This window comes from Apis florea, unplaced genomic scaffold, assembly GCF_048593485.1.
Source record: "Apis florea isolate Af1SG1 unplaced genomic scaffold, ASM4859348v1 contig_3802_pilon, whole genome shotgun sequence".
Taxonomy (NCBI): Eukaryota; Metazoa; Arthropoda; class Insecta; order Hymenoptera; family Apidae; genus Apis; species Apis florea.
The window spans coordinates 1,982,172-1,999,491 of record NW_028256863.1 but is presented as its reverse complement, the minus strand read 5'-3'; the positions used below and the strand labels follow the sequence as shown (position 1 = coordinate 1,999,491).

At 43.6% G+C, this 17,320-nt stretch overlaps 1 protein-coding gene and 1 long non-coding RNA gene across 6 annotated transcripts in view; one reads left to right on the top strand and one right to left on the bottom strand.

Moving 5' to 3' along the window:
* Positions 1-4,840: 4,840 nt before the first annotated feature.
* On the bottom strand, positions 4,841-15,743 carry LOC100866028 (uncharacterized). Of its 5 annotated transcripts, none has more exons than XM_003692732.4 (8): positions 15,558-15,743; positions 9,926-10,422; positions 9,035-9,743; positions 8,305-8,847; positions 7,798-7,923; positions 6,398-6,533; positions 5,454-5,745; positions 4,841-5,346 (listed from the first exon to the last, which is right to left on the bottom strand). In XM_003692732.4, exons 1-8 carry the CDS (start codon positions 15,588-15,590, stop codon positions 5,253-5,255), a joined length of 2,430 nt encoding a protein of 809 aa, XP_003692780.1. In that variant the 5' UTR covers positions 15,591-15,743; the 3' UTR covers positions 4,841-5,252. The 5 variants fall into 5 exon arrangements, with proteins under 5 accessions (XP_003692780.1, XP_086772782.1, XP_086772783.1 ...); XM_086916656.1 differs by lacking the exon at positions 15,558-15,743 and adding an exon at positions 11,272-11,618; XM_086916657.1 differs by lacking the exon at positions 5,454-5,745 and having other exon boundaries at positions 6,387-6,533.
* The window catches only part of LOC147656185 (uncharacterized), a 21,758-nt gene continuing 17,836 nt past the window's right edge, over positions 13,399-17,320 (top strand). Inside the window, exon 1 of the long non-coding RNA XR_015294993.1 lies at positions 13,399-13,698. This is a non-coding gene — a long non-coding RNA (uncharacterized LOC147656185). The remainder of the gene's footprint in view (positions 13,699-17,320) is intronic.

Genomic DNA, 17,320 nt, shown 5'->3' with positions numbered 1-17,320 from the left:
ATACCTGGAGAGAGAAGTTTATGCGCAAAAACTAGGTTTAAAAATATACGACTTCGATTAAGAGGGAAAAGGTAAAAGAGTGGTAAAACGACGGGAGTAATCGTAAATGGTTTGTTTTCGTGAAAGCAAGAACGAAAGTTGAAATATATCGTCTTTTTCGAACGATCGATCGTGGGCAATGCGTTGGTCAAATATGATACTTGAACGACCGCGTTAATGGCTACGCGGTTCTTTGCGTCTTCGTTCGTGAGATTAGAAGAAGATAGAGAAAATGAGAGGATAGAGAAAAAACGGAAAACCGCATGACGTTTTGATGCGATGTTGATGAAAAATGAATATAAACATCATGGTATGATATTTATTCGTTACAGCTCGATCATTTCTCGCGAAGATATGCTTCTTGGGAAGTTATTTGTTAACGCGCATTAAAGACTATTTACAACCGCTCGTTAAATTCGATTAAATTAGAATCGCAACTTTTTTTTAAATTAATTAGCATTAACAATATTCATCGACGAAAACATTTTTTTTCGCGTGTAATATTTTTCATTTTGGAAATATTTTTTACGTCAAAAAAAAAGAAAAAAAACACGACCGCGAATTAAAGATCAAGACGAAAATCTTCCGTCTTGGAAGAGAGTGAAGTTTGCAGATCGCTAAAACGAAGAAAGAGTTTTGTCGAAACTAAGCGACCGGTACTGAGAAAGCGAAACGATCTTTCGCCTCGAAAGACGAAAATTATCTCGCCAAACGGGTAAGCAACTGCTTCCAGGAAAGAACAGGCTTACGTCTCCCGATTTTTCTTCTTCCCTTCTTTTTTTCCCTCCGTCTTTCTCAAGCCGCGATCTTCCATGAACAGGTTAAAATCGCGATCAGGCAAATTTTTAGAGATTTCATTGCCGCTTTGAATGCACGATTCTCCGTATCCAAGTAGTAAGTAAGTATCCATTTCTGACGAAAATTTTTCGTATAAAAATTGCTTTCGAGAATAAAATTTTTCGCAATAATTAATAAACAATTACTTAACGTCCATGGAGAAATAATTTTGGAAGAATAACTCGGTTACCGAATGTCTTGACAGTGAAACTCGCAGCCTAAGGGTTGATCGTTTCTACTTGGATTCGATTCGGTCGCGTCGTAGATCGCTCGAATAGAAACGGAGGACCGGATTATCTCTTTAGGACGGATAGGATAAAATACGAGTGGTGCAGCGTGCCGTTAAGTAACGACAGAGATAGGCGTGGCGCCGATCGGAAAATTGAAGGATGCAGCGATACACACGCATCGAAAACGTAATCACCCTCGCGTTTATTCTTCCACTGTTTGAGAAGTCGGTACGAGGAAATTTTTCGCCACAGGAGCAAAAGTAGAAAGAGCACCCATTTCTATCTATCTTCACGCTCGTGATACAACGTGATATGATGAAAGATAATAATATTAATAAGAATCCTTTTTATCTTCATCGGTTTCATTCTATATATTTCGATACGTCTCATTTTTGTTTCGAGAAAGATTGATGCTCGATCGGTAACGAAAACACGCGCAAGTAGAAATAAGTCAGTTTTTAAGGGGCGGATCAGAATTGGCCACCAAAAAGTGACCAATTTTAGAGGAATAAAAATTACTTTGCTGAAACAGCACGAATAATAATTTATTACAGTTGATTCGTACAACCTGAATAATAAATTACCGAAGTATTCTCAACTTCACCTATTAAAGTGCAATCCATCGATTACCAAACTCAGAGAATTAACATCGATTACCAATATCGTTTTCCTTTCCCATCCAAGCATTGTTTCATATTCTCGAATTCGTCCTCCTCGATTCCGATCTTTGTAATCTCGATCGGTTTTTCCGATCCTCGCATTTCTCGGAGACAAGCTGCGAAGCAGAGCCTCCGCAGAACGCCTTTCACTCGCGTAGCCGTGATCGCGCGACAATAAATCAACCGACACGCATTAAGCATTAACGCATTTACATATCGACGTTCCACCGCGCACTAAATCACGCTCCATTTTGAAAATAATGCGTCCTACGAATTTATAAAGCCCGTTTCTGGAGGGTGGACAGCTCTCGTCTGCTCCCGAGGGCAGGAAGAAGCGAAAACGAGCGAAATTCGCGGGAATCTCGATCACCTAGGTGAATTGGCCGGCAAAGGGAACGCTCTCTTCTCTAATCTAATCGTCGTTGGTCCGCGTTTCCTCCTCCTCCTCCTCCTGTGGCCGTCTCGAAACGACGCGCCTCTCCTCGCCTCGCCTCATCTCGTCTCGTCTTGTCTCTCCCTGGCCCCCCTTTCGCCGTCTTCCTGGAAACCGGGTCGCCGGTACGCGGTTGTTTCCACGCGTGTAGGTACACGTGTACGCACGTACACGTATGCGTTCGTGGGTGCTCAGGATCAGACCGTAGGTTCTGTAATAGCCCTGTGGGCGAACGAGTCGCGTCGCTGAAAAATAAGAAAATTCGACGAGGATCGCGGCAAACCACCGTCCGGTTCTCGGTGCGCGAGCTCTCTCGCGAGATCGAGGGACACGCGAGCCAATCGACACGACCAACGAACAAAAGACGAACGATAAGCGACGAGTGAAAAAGTACGATTCTTCTCTATTCGTCGCGTGGAAACTTGGGAGGCAATAATATATATAAGGATATATATATATATATATCGTGTAACAACTCGGTTATGCTCGTTGATCATCGATAATTCGGAAATAGAATCGAAGATTTTGCTCGATTATTATGCAAAAGTCAGTTAGAGAGACGTGTATATACGCGTACGAGGCGAGGAACATGCCGGCGAGAGGAGAAGAATGGCCGGGCGAAAAATCGTCGGAGAGAAGAAGGAGAAAATACGAGGCGAGAAAAGAGAAGAAAAGGCGAGAACACGGCGAGACGCGAGGCTTAACTTACGTCCTCGGCCGTGAAATATCGCGAGCCGCGGCGATCGGGCTAAGCGATGTTCCAGCCCTGGATCGCGCGCGATCTAATTTGTTGCGCTTCCTACGTATTTATGGCGAGGCGTTCCTTCTTAAACTTTCTACGGATCGCTTCCTACGGGTTCTCTGCTCGGCTTCTCTCTCGACGAGATCGATCCGCGTTCTCGATCGGATCGAAGACGAAATCGGAGGAAGGAATTTCCTAGAAAGAAACGATTTAAACTCGAAAGTTTCAAAGTCGAAGTAACGGTGCATGGGTCGCGATAAGCCGCGCACCGGTTGGCGCCACGCCGATAGGGGAACGTCGGGCGCATCCCTTAAATTCCAGGCGATCCATCCGAACGCGCGAGAATCCGAACAATCCCCTTCCTTCGTTCAGAACGGTTCGCGGCTGGCTGGATTTTCGTCTGTGATCCTTCGAATATATATATATACATATATATATATTGAAATAACAAAAGAGAGCTAGTAGACTTTTCTTTTTTCGTCGTGTCGAAGAAGAAGAAATCGTCGATAAACGAAAAATGCGGGCTTGGATCGATGAAAACGTCGCGTTCGATCGGTAAAATGATAAGAGCGTAGTTGAATTCGGAACGCCGATAACGTCGACGTCGACGACGACGACGGCAAAAGTTTCGGTGTTTCTCCGCGCGAGAAGGGATCTCGAGGGCGGCGCCACATTTGCGGCTGACAAAAAGTCCACAGGAGGGGAATAAAAAAGAGGAAAAAAAGGGGGGAAAAAAAAAAAAAGGAGCTCGACGAGAGCGGCTAACATGGAATAGCCCTTAGCAGGCACGATAGCCACTCTTTAGGCTGATGGACTCACGGCCCCTCGCCTCCCCCCTCGGCCCCATACCCCCTCCCCCCGGCTGCGGCCTCCTCGTTTGCCGGCCTTCCATTTCGCCTTCCCTCTGCTCGATCGTGCGCCTTCCTTTTGCTCTTGCAGCCTCGATGCCGATCCTCGCCGTTTCGTGGACCGTTCGTCCTCGTCTCGTATCCTTCCTTTCGTTCCTTGCATCGTTCCGAGTACATTTCTTTCAAGGTTTCGAAGTTGTTGCGCGCCGATCCGCTAAACCAGCCACTTTGCAAAAGTGTTCGATCAAAAATCAAAATGTTTCCAACATTGTTTCGACTTTTTTTTATTCAAGCTTTATATACAAGCTTATATATACATACATATATATATATATATATATATATATATATGTATATATGTATATATGCCTATACAAAATTAATAGGCAGTTCCGTAACGATCTTACAACGCATCGAATCGATTCAAATTATTTCCTATTCGTGTTGTGCGTATCGTCGAATTTGCGTATTTCTCAACGGACAATGCGCCAGCAAATAAATATTATTTCGTTTTACTTTTTTTAAGCGTTCAATTATTTATTATTTATTATCTTGTTGTTTTCGTTTCGCGCGTACTTACATTATTCTTTGCGAGAATTCGCCTCGCTACACACCTACGTGTACTCGTTTCTTTCACAAATACGCGATGCATCGTATTTTATATTACACATGTATATTTGCTTGCAAATGTTGCATATGCATCGCGTGTATACGTAGGTGTACGCGAAGGAAGGCAACTTTGGTTGATTACACGTCGTGTATTTACAACGAAATGCGCGGTAAAATTTTTGTAGGACTCGGATATAGGGTGAGAACAAAGGTATACGAGGTGAAAGAGTTAATGGATCGGCGAAAGGTCGAGTATCTTCAGAGATGAACAGTGACAAACATTCGAAGAACATGCTTCGTTTTTTCTCTTATAGAGGGCGACATTGTACGATGGAATTGCAACACCATATCCGTCGGTATAATCGTTTGCAGTCGATAAAACGGAATTATTAATCGATAAAATTGCGCTTAGTTTGTGCGTTGGAAATCAAATCTAATTGACGTAATTTAAATCGCAACCAATTCGATTTCAATAATTATTTTAAAAATAATACAAATAAATAAAAAGAAATCATGGACAGAGAAAAAGGAAGATAGGAGCAGGAACGGCAACAGTATAATAGCAATAGCTAATCGATACCATTTCTCGTTTAGATAATTCGAGATCGATGTTGGAATAACATCGATCCCCTCTCGATGTGACGTGAGAAGATATCCAGGCTGAGCGATGAATTGTCGACGTTCGTAGTTGGCTAAGAAATCTTTGTCGGTAAAAAAGTCAGTCGATTTGCAGGATGTTCTTCTAGTTACCATACGAGCAAGAATGGCGCTCGCATTCCATTGTTGTTGGTGCTAATTTTACACATCGGTACACTCGAAAATATTTTTTTACCGCAATTTCTTTCTTTGTCCTCGTTACGTTCTCTCGACATTGATAGCCGTGGTAGTGGTTATAACCGTGAAAATGTCGTTATTAGCTTGACTAACGATTGGCTCTAGCGGTGGCACGCTGAAAGATAGAAAACGAATTAAAGAATGTTAGACTGTGAACAGTGCGAACGCGCGACAATCAAGATCATGGATTAAAATCGAATCGAGCATAATGACAACACTTACATGAGGGTGGTCTGTCGATTGAGCGCGGCGGTAGTGGGTAAAGCGAGAGGCGAGTGCGCATGACCCGATTCTCCCGTACTCGGTGTACCTACGAGTGGACGCTCGTCCGATCCTTCGTTCCCTCCCAACGCGTTACCGTTTGCGGTCTCATTCTCGCCCCGGTTCCCTGCATTCGTACCTGTGCTAGCGGTTGTCTCGCTCTCGGTCTCTTGTCTCATCTCTGCATTGGTCCCTATCCCACCCCCGTTACCACTACCACCACTCCCGTACATGTTCAACTGCATCGAGTTCACTGGAACGTTAAGAGAAAGAAAAGGAGAAAAAAAAAAAAAAAAAAAAAAAAAAAACCAACGGTTCGAATCAAACTCTGATACTCTCACGTTCGCTTCTCTCCGTTACGCTCTTCTCCCTTCTCACCCCCTTCACGAGATTTTCTGTTCTCACGGACAAGCAAGCAAACACTTTATCTCGATCGTAGATTATCGGCATTTAACGCGCGCATGCGCGTGAATCGTCGACGTTTATTTGGAAACGGTACTCGCTCGTTCGACGGACTTTGCTCCCTATTCGGGATTCTAATTACAAATTTTGGCTCAAGGCCGCGATTGATACTCGCGATTCGTCGATACCATTTCTGACCCTTAATGCGTTTTACTTAATTTCGCGAGAATCGAACGAGAATCGAAAGAGAAAAGCAAACTTACGCGTTTTCGTTTTTCTTAATCGAAGAAGAAGAAAAAAAAAAAAATAAGAGATACGAATAAAATATACATGAAATACATCGAGAAACAATGATCCGTTTAACCCGTAGGTACACCAGGTGATCGATCGATTAGAAAGAGCAAAACGATTGATACGATGTGATATGGGGTGGGGGGGGGAGGGGAGGGAGGCGAAGGCGAACGAAAAGAAACTGAATGACAGATTGCTCACCGAAAACTCACCGAGTAAGCCAGACTTAATCTCGGTCTTGTGCATGCCGCTTGGTCCTGCCAAATTTCCACTTATTCCCGAATTATTTTTTGGTTTTCTTTTCCTCGTCTGTATTCCCTCTTTCTTCATGCTGAGCGGCCTGTTCACCTGTATAGAAAAAAAAAACAAAAAAAAAAAAAAAAAAAAATGAAACAAAAAGCGTCGAACGACAAACAGTGAGACGATTAATTAATTAAACTTGACAATTAATTAAACTGAAACAAGATGAATTAAAAAAAGAGAGGACATCAATGTTATCAGCAATCATTGATCAATATCGTTCGAACGATTGGATTAAGGGATCAGCATCATTTAAGGATGCATCACAACATAATAAGCACAATAAACATCAATAAATAAAAATTATTGAAAGAAAATTTCGAATGATATTATTATCGAACAAATTCTAATAAGAAATACGTTGGCACGTCGTTAAACAATTACGACTGTCGTTCTTTCGATTTCGTAACGCATGCGCAACGCAAGAATCGGTCGATATCTAAGATCGATGTACCATACGATTCTAAATTATGATGTTTCCAAGATGTGTTTGGAACAGAATTATCACAGAAGAGAGCAATCAAGATTAACACGTGAGAAGGATTGCGTAAGGAAAGTAAACGGGATTACAAACAGTGACCGCGTTTCGTTTTCGATTTTCGATCGAGATTCCACGTTCGACTGATCGATGCACATGAATTCTCTAAGATAATCTCTGCTTACTGAACTCGCATTTCCAATCGAAAAAATTCATTTATTCTTTTTATTCACCAATCAAAAAGATTAGCAATCTATTGTTTTCTTTTTGTTGCTTTGAAATTATAAAGATTCATACATTTGATGAATATCTCGAAGAAAAATAAAAGGTTAATTTTTGATTGTTATATTTATCGTCTTATATTTTTATTTTTATTCACCTATTTATAAATAGGTGCATAGAATCGTAAATGATAAAAACACGAATCTTTTGCAAAGTTATTTAATAGAGACAATTTTGATTCCGAAATTAATTCATTGTCCACACGCGAATCAATTCCGTCTTCATCTCGATGCTCAAGCAATTTTCGGTACAAGCGATTCATTTTTCCAAACTGGAGGTGATCGATCGCGACAGTTGTACAAACAGAGAATCGCCTCGAGGAGAGAGCGAGACTCCTAAAAACAATCGATTCGTCGTCTGATGTGGGATCGCGGGATGATTCAGTGAAATCGCGTTTCGTAATCGATCGGAAGTATGGTTGTCACGAGGCAAGGGAGAAACGAAACACGCATTCCGTGATCGAATTGCCGAAATCCTTAAAATCGTTCTCATTTCGAACTGTCTATATCGAGTAAAATCTTGCATGTGCGAATTACGAATAAACAAACTTACGTTGTGTAGTTTGTAGTAGAGACCGCATGCATTGCACACCGGCTCACCGTTGTTATTTCGCCGCCATAAAGTTGTATTGCTCGTCCTGCAATTCGCGCATTGAACACCGGTTCTTCGAACACCCGCCTGGAAAATGAAAGAGAAATGTACGCTTTTCGTGCGTAATATTCTCGATCGCGTAATATGCGACGCGAATTCACGAACGCGAAAATGGGAGCGTTCAAGACGTAGAGTAAACAACAATCGCAGTAAGTCTCGACGCGATTGTTTGCTCGGTAACAGATAACGTTGATTCTTTTTCTATTTTTCGCGGACAACGCTTGCCAAGAAATAGGAAGAAAGAGCAGAAGAAGAAATAACGAGAAAAGAGAGGGAGCGAGAGAGAAAAAGAGACGAAAAAAAGTAGGAGGTTAGAAAAGAAAGGATGAAGAAAGAGAGATTGAAAAATTCAGATAAAAAGAAAAAGGGTAAGACATACTCGAGAAAGATATAAAAGATGAAATTTACCGTGGCGACAGCTTGCTTCGGTTTGCCGCATTTAATGGACGCTCTGTTTATACCGTTCATCTTGTTTGTTGTATAGGCGCAACTTTGGCACAAGTAATTCCCAGCTTCGTCCCTCCTCAATACAGTAGTCAAAATTGCGCAATTAGAACACTCTTTAGGATCCACAGTCATGATCATTCCGTCCAAATTCTCCTCGGTACTGGATAGCGATAAATTGTTAGACCACGAAGACGTAGTGTTTCCAGTTGACACGCTGTATACACCGCCAGAATAGAGTATATTAGTATCGCCGACGGAAATTGCCGTTTGGTATCCCTGGACGCAATCGAACGTAGGTGGAGACGGAGTTCCTGCTGTCGACCAATATTCGGCTGAAGGAGTCGCTTTGGCATATGGATACGCACTAGTCCCGCTTCCGTACAACGTCATTTGAGATCCTGGAGATCCTGGTTGTTCGTAATGCAGAGATGCTACTCCACGCGTACTTCCCAACGAAGATGCTAACGTTGGGTCGCCTTTCATATACGTGCTCCCTGACTCTACCTGTGAACAAAACGCATGCGCTCTAACGTAACAATGGCGTATTGTATACAAAGCTGGAGAAAAACTATACTCTATACATACAAAAAAATGCATGAATAAAATATTTATTTTCTGTTTAATTAAAAAGCAATAATTCATTTTATTTTTCATTTTTCATTGTTTAAACATTAACTACATAGCTACTCACCCCAGGAACGCGCGAGGGCAACTGAACCGGTGACGGATACGTCAAAATCACTTGTTCCCCTGGTTTCGTATAAGTATAAGTTGGAGCTTGTTGAAACGTGTCACTACCGGATATATATTGAGGATATTGAACAGCTTGCGTGGGAGGAATCGGCACCGTTTCGAGAGTAGTGTACGTGTTCGATACTTTGATGTTGTCGACTGGAATCGCAGCAGCAGCCGCTGCTACTACTGCGGCGTTTGATGTTTCCGGTGTTTCGTACTTGATATTTACTCCTGCAGCGTTCACGTATCCTGTGACAAGTTGATGTTGATGATGCTGACCAGTTGATTGTTGAAGTCCAGCACTCGTTCGAATACCGATGTCATTCATTGGCGGAGAATAAGAGGGCGCTGTGGGCGAATCGAGTCGCACGGTAACGGTTGTCCCTGCATGAGAAACTATGGGGGCGCCACCCTCGTACTCCTCCCTAGTTGGAACTAGGACTGGTGAGCCTTGATGATAGGATCTACCGGTTGATCCATTTCCACCACCGGATTGGTTAGTTTCTCGTGGACTATATCTTTGATGATTGGCCGATTGGACGACTCGCCTTTCCTGCGCTTGAACAGCGACCCCATGATTCTCTCTTTGCAATTGTTGTTGGCCATCCGCCGGATAAGCGTACATGCGATCCGCATCTGTCCCATCGGATTCTGATGTCTCATACCTTTGAGCGTATCATTTGTATTCATTGCATTATCGATAAAGATTCAGAAAAAGAAAAGGAATTAAGCTGTGATGTGAATAATTGCCTCGTATAAAATATATTTTTTATTTGGATAAAAATTTTAATAATATCAATTTATTTCCTCGTCGCCTAATATATTCGGATGATCGATTTTCACTTACCTAACCGTCTCTTTTACCGTCAACGTAGACGGATCTACCGCTTCTGCTACGACTCGCACTTCTTGTCCATTGCTCGTCAAATAAACTATTCGTTGCTCTCGAGAACGATCCTGTTGTTGAATTTCCGCTTCGGTGTGAGAAATTTGCACATAACTCTGCGAATTTTGTTTGCATGCCTGATCTTGCTCCTCTTGAAACGTGCGCGATTGAGTTTGCTGTCCTTGTTCATCCATCGATCGGTGATGCTGCTGTTGCCGTTGCGATTGGAGATTATCGGGTGAGTCTGGTTCCGGATCAACCACTGTCTCGGTTATATGACCAGCCGTGGTGATGGTGCGCACGTGTCTTCTCGCTGTGATCACCGTCCGGGGATTCTCGACGGATTGTTCATCCGGATTTGCTCCAACCATGGTCATCCTGGGCGAATCTTCGTCCACGTTGTTTTCCTCCCATTCGCGCTTGATCTCTTGCTTCATCAATGTCTCCTTCATCACGATCTGTAACACGTAAGTACACGATCTGTCGACAATCGAAAAAGGATTGTCGTGGATGGAAGAGCAGAGAAAGTGAAGCCTTTATGGTACGCGACACGGCCGCGTTTTGGCCAGATAACTCGAGTTGGAGCGAGTGCGAGTGCAAAGCGACAATCGTTTCTGTTGGAATCTCGAGGAACGTCGAAGAAAAGAACGGAAGAGAATGGTCCGACACAGGAAGAAACGGGGAAGGGGGAGGACGGCGCGCCTCGTCCGTCTCGAGAAAAAACCGGCAAACTTGGTGTTTACCTGTGACTCGCGTCACACTTCCCTTTGACAATGTCAAGTTTCGACTTCCGGACCGAGCACGCGACCATACTCCACTCACTCTTTCCTTTCAAACCGACGGCAAGTAATCTTTTTACTCCTGACAACACTTATCGCGAGTTCAGTTTCTTTCGGATCTTTTTCTACGAACGGGATTTTTTCACGTGGTAAAAATGCGGAGAATTCCAATTTGCCAATGACCTCGTAGAATTCATTGGTTCGTTCGATCTCCAAAGTTAAGATCGCAATTAATATTTAGATCACTTAGCGGCACGTTTAGTGTATCGTTCGTACTTGATCAAATTTTCGATGCTATCCGATTTTAAATTTCGACGATAAAAATTATAATTTTGTAGAATCCAAATATCATTCCAAAATAACAAGTAATCAATTGGATTTAAAAATTATATTAAATAAAAATTGTTCGATCTTGAATGAACCCAGATATTGACATAAACGGTCAGCTTCATGGTTAGCAATCACAGTCGATGTCAATACACAACAATCTGAATAAAAAACCCCGAATTCCAATCTTCCTTTTCCTACCTTCGAAGGGTGACGAGCGAAAAATCCGTTGTGGTCGACGATTTCGATCCTGACACGTTGTCCAGTCTGTGATAATTCGACGCGCACTGCACAATCCCCCTCTACAATCTATAATCCAGAAAAATAGTCGAAAACTCACTGTGCGTCCGCTTGAAACGAATTTCCTGCGCGAGGGCGAATACACACGAGCGAAGCGGCGCCACCGTGCAGAGCAAAAGTTACTACGTTTTTCACTCTTTCGACGGAAAAACTAAAACGAGAAAGAGAGAGAGAAAGAGAGAGAGGAGAGAGAAAAGAATCTCTCTCCGGCTATCGAGTGGAAAAGAGGCAAACGGAGGGGTCCGTTTGTTTGTTCGTCGATAACGAGCGGCCGCTTGCTAGCTCACGAGCGAGATAACAAGCTGTCACGGGGGTGGGGGAGGGAGGGGATCGCGAGAGGTGTCCATGCCTCCCCTTTCGCCCCTTCGTCCACGTTCTCGTCGGCCATCTTCGCCATTTTGTTGCCACGGATTCTCCGTGAGTACTTCACGCTCCGATGTGTATATTCGGTTTCGTGCTGGTAGGGTAGCAACGGTGTGAATCATTCGCACCCGCTTTTTATCTTCGCTCCTCTCTCTCTCTCTCTCTCTCTCTCTCTCTCTCTCTCTCTTCTCCCTCCTCCTTATTCGTTGAGGATGAAACGGATCGGATTACGATAGGTTATTTTTCCTGCCTTGTAATCCTTCGAAGCGAATCTTCGAATTTTTGGCGAGACTCGATCGTCATCGCGAAAATCACACCCACTTTTTATCTTTTCCTCTTTCTTCTCCCACTTTTTTTCTACTCTTTTTTCGAAGAATATTATCTGTGCAGAAATCTCCACGTGATTTTCCAACCTTACTGCACGTATATACGTTGGCGGCAATGTCTAATTATCTATCGGCCGACTTTCTACATTACGTGTGCATTAACAGATCGTTATTCCCCTCTAACTAATCGATTCATTATAGTTCTCGTCCGTTTCGCAATTTAAGAAATGACGAAAATATACGAATCCATTTCGAGAAGAAGGAAGAATGGGGGGAAGGAGGGGAAGTGTTTGAAAAACGATCGACGATGTGGAACGAGCTGTTCGAGCCTAATTTTCGTGAAGAAAGATTTTTCGATCGTCGTCCATCGTAGATAATGAACGAGGCCGTTATTACGTCACCGATGCTCGCTCTGATTCATCTTCGCAAACGAAGCGTCATCGTAGCGAAGGTAACGCGAGAAAGTAACCAAGGGTTCTCCCATCCGCTCGGAGAAAGAATTTTCGCAAAACGATCTCTCCGTTCAACGCGGCGTACTACGTGACGGGTAATCGTCTTCGATACGGATTTAATCGTGATAAAAATCAAAACCGTGACCGATGTCCCATATGCTCTTCGTCCACGATCGATAAGACGGCTGAAAAACAATTTCCCTTTTTTAACTCTCGCGTCTCTCTCAAAAAGCACGATTGCTCTCCAACCGTTAAAGATCGAACAATTTTTACAATTTTCCCCCCTTTTCCCTTAACTTCGAGGAAATTTCTAATCCGATCACGCAAAATGCGAAATTTTCCGCGGCGGACACCGCGATTCATCGATCTTCTTCGTCACGTATCTAAGGATCGTATCGAGAAAAAAAACGTATTGTTTATCAAGAGAACGAAGGAAATATAGATTGCTTCGCGGTATATCGTTGATAACGAACGATAAGAAATCGACCAAGTCACGTTCTCTGCTCTCTCGAAAACCGATCGATCAAAGAGCAAAACCACCAGATCGAGTCCACGAGCGTCCGACAGGAGTTTTCGCGCTTCCAACGAGAGAGAGACAGACTCCCTCCCTCTCTCTCTCTCTCTCTCTCGATCTTCGAGCAAGGATACGCACGGATATAAATAACGGGTAAGAAGGTGAAAATGGATTGCGACGAGCAACCCTATCGTATAAATACATTTCCAGACGCGGGTGTCTGGACCGAGCGGGTGTCCCGCGTGGGCAGCGATGGGGATGCCTTCGTCGAGCCATCGGCGAGAGGTACGCCGTTGTCAAAATAAACGGCACTATCGCGATTTATCTCGTTTCCCATGATAATAAGAGATAAAACTGCATCCTTACATTAGCTAGTATATCAGCTAAAATGATAATTTCAGTCGTCGGGTTCGCCAGGAAGGCGTAGGGCGCCGTTTCTCTAGTCTAGCGGCCCCGAGTTCTTCGCGAGGAACGACGGGCGACGTGCCCACGCTCCATCACGCTCAGAGTGGAAGGAAGCCTCGAGCCGATCGATTAAAAAATCGAAATTTCATTCTTCGAATGATGGGGAATCGCGCGCGGATTACGTGCCTCTGCGCCATCCTGGGAACGAGCGAGGGAATCGAGTGCGGCCAAGTGTTGGAGAAGCGACAACCTTCGCGAAGAGATTAAGGTGAAACGAAAAAAATCAGTTGGAGTGAGTCACCCGATGAAGGCGAAAAGAGGTGTCTCCTTCCTCGATCGCTTTTCGATTTTTTTCTTTTTTTTTTTTTTTTTTTTTTTTTGTGGAATGACCGAAAGGGTTGCGTCAGAATCGCGAACACGAGGCCATTTTCTTTATCAGTAGGAAATTCTTATCGGCATAAATGAAAATCCCAGATGAGCTGGTATGGGTGCGTACGTGTCGAGCTAAACACGATATCGAAAAGACAGGCGACGATCAACCGTAAGAAATGAAACTTTTTTTTCTTTTTCTTTTTCTTCTTCGTTCGAAGGTAGCGCATGCGCAAGGGGTGACGCGTATCCATGCTTCGTTACGCAACACGTTGCTTCCCCGAATCCGGGGACTGGTAATTTTCCATCTCCTCGATTCAATTCGCATTAGAATCGAAACACATTTCGAGTGACTGCTCGTTAAGATTCTACGAAGAGAACGAGTTTGACTATGGATTTAAACGTCGCGGTCTACTCTCGAATCGCGAGCACCGCCTTAAAGCTCTTTACGATACGATAACGCGATCCATCGGCCCGATTCTATTGCGCGCGATCGCGCCTCTTTACAACGTAATTAAGGTAATAATTTACAACGCACGAACGTATTCCGTGGCTTTCCACGAATAAACAATCCACCTCCTCCGTGTACCGTCGTAGAAACAATCGTCTTTCCATAAAATAAAGGTAAAAATTTCTTACGAGAGTCGTACGATCTCTGCACGTTTCGAGCCATGTTTAAAATACTCGTATTTGTACGAAATGACACTTTGAACGAACGAATCTGGACGACGCTTGACGGCCGAGCCTCCGAGAAAGGGTTGCACGTTTTCGAGGGAAAACGATGAAGCGCGATCTGCTCGACCGATCACGCGACTCTCGAGTCCAATAATTAACGCCACGCACGACAAACAGCATTATCGTCATTGCCCGATATTATTCCATTATCTTACCACAGCTATGTGCTTAACGATTAATAAAATATCTGTGCACAGGGGTATCTCTCGTCTCGATATCGTATAGTTTCGCGGTAGACTTCGTCGAGATGGTTGTGGCACGCGACTTATATATATATATATATATGTATATATGTATATTGGACGAAACGAAAAGAGTGAACCGCAAAATAATTTGAATTAGTTGAAACGATCGAATCTTGGGGAAAAAAAACAGTCGGGCTTTGCACGAGACGAATAAAACTGATCGAGCCACGAAAAGAGAAGATCGGTCCATCCACAAGTGTTGTCGAACGTAAAACACAAGTGTTTCCGTTTCGTTTGTTCGTTCGTCCGTGCACGCGCTACCGAACAACCGAGCTACCATACGTCTTTCCAAATATCGGCTTGCCTTGACTCAACGCGTCGCGCCCTACCTCGTCTTGCCACGACTCGTTTCGTCTCGACACCTCTGTGTCGCGATACAACGCCCCATGCATCATACCATATCGTCGTCCTTCGTTTCCAATTCTTCCGCTTTTCCTCTTTACACGCTCCCTTCCTCTCTTTCTCCCCCCGATTTCTGTCCATCTTATGGATAAACGATGAAATAGATCGGTTCCGTTATTTATACTCTTTTTTGTCTTTCGCGACTTTTCGTCTCGATATCTTATTTTCATATTCCAGATCGTGTGTTGTAATCGATAAATTTACGATATTTCAAACGATACTCTCTCTAAGAGACGATAAAATAAATCGATTAGAAAAAAAAAAAAGAAAGAAAGAGAGAATTCCAACGAGAGGTAAAGAAGAGCGTGAAGAAAGAGCGAGAGAAAAAAAGTGAACGAATCGAAGCGGGAAAATTGAAAGATCGAGAAATACTTACCGTGGCAGGAGAACAAGGTGAATCGTTTCGCATCGAACGTGATGATTTCCGTAGGATTCAGGTTTTTTTGGCCACGATATCGAGGAACGTGAATATGCGATTTGTGTCGCGTCGACGGTCGACGATCGACTCGCAGACGCGGTTACGATTCGAGAGCGAAGGTGGCGAGAGAGCGCGGCGCGCGGCTTGACACAGGTGCGCTGCCAAGGTGTGTCGACGGGATTCGGGCCGGCTGCCGCCTGGTAGCGTCGTACCGAAGCTTTTCGATTCGAGTTTAAGGGAGAGAGGGAAAGCACGCGCGACACGAACGCGAACGCGTTAAATATTGACCGAATACGCGATTAGACGAACGCCAGGCAAACCTGATCGCTTCTTCATCCTCCTGTCAACTTATCGATCGTTTTCGCCTCCCTTTCGCTGCCATCTTGGTCTCGCACGATCCCCCATTTTACACACCTTCACTGAAAAACGTGCAAATATATTTTTTAAAGAGTCGCTCTCTCTTCTTTTTTTCTTCTCCTCTTCTTCTTTAAAATGGTCTCTCACGATGAGTAGAAATGAAGCAATGGGAAAAGGAGAGGGAAGAAGTTGGGAATTTATTACTCTTTACCCCTCTTTTTTCTTGCTCGACGACGGAAAGGTATCGGTTTACATCTAAGCTACGGTGAACAAGATACATACATATATACATACATACATACATACATACATATATATATACGTAAATATGTAGTACGTATATATGTATAATGCGTGTACATAGGAAAGAGAAAGAAAAAGAGAATGAGCATGCGTCGTGTTATCGTTGAAAACAGCGGGAGAAGAGGGAAGCTCGAGTCAAGAGAAGAGGGTGTCGTCATTGCAGAGCACACACGCGGGATTCCTTCGATAAGACTTGGGACACTCAGGTGAGGAGACACGGTCGTAAGAGCGAGGCTTACCGAGGATTCGAAATTCGAACAATTCGTTTACGCATAATGCAATTCTTTTGCAAATGGAAAAATATCACTCGTGTCTAAGTATCCCGAAGCTTTAAAGATAGGGATACGCCAATTCGATTCGAAATGCGCGCGAAATGCAATGGCTTCCTCGCTTCGTTCCCCCCCCCCCCTCACGTTTACGCCAATGAGGGGACGCGACCGCTCGTTTTCTCGTCCCAACCTTTAACCGAGATTAGTCGAGATATCGCGGCCGTTATCGCCGAAAATACACAAGGATGAAGTTTTCCTGCACGTTCACCGACTTCTCTTTGCCAGCTGGTCCGAGTGTCGGTTGCGTTCTCGTGGCCATGCCCGCGCTTACTTCTTTCCTTTCCCTCGCGCGCACTGCTTACAATATTTATTCGTTATACACTCGACACTTCTCTCACCATCGAGAAAGAATCCCCCTCCTCTTTGGACTTAGCGAGACGAGTATTTTGACACCAAAAAAAAAAAAAAAAAAAAAAAAGAATATCGTAAATTTCTTTAAACGCTCTTGGGCTCTTAATTCCTCTTCGTGTGTTTATTCCGTTCGTCGTTCTCTATGATCGTTGTCGTTGGCAAAGATGAAACGAGGTTATAATTTCGTATTCCTAGAATAAATAATACATATTTACGCAAGTTAAGTATTCTCATTTTCATTTTATCGCGGTTGGTTTCGTTATAAATCTTCTTCGATATTTCCGATTTAAATATCCCTTTTTATTTAAAAATTACCGATTCGATACAACACACTTTGAAGATAATAAGAACATGTTGGGCCTTAATGCGTAATCCTCGACT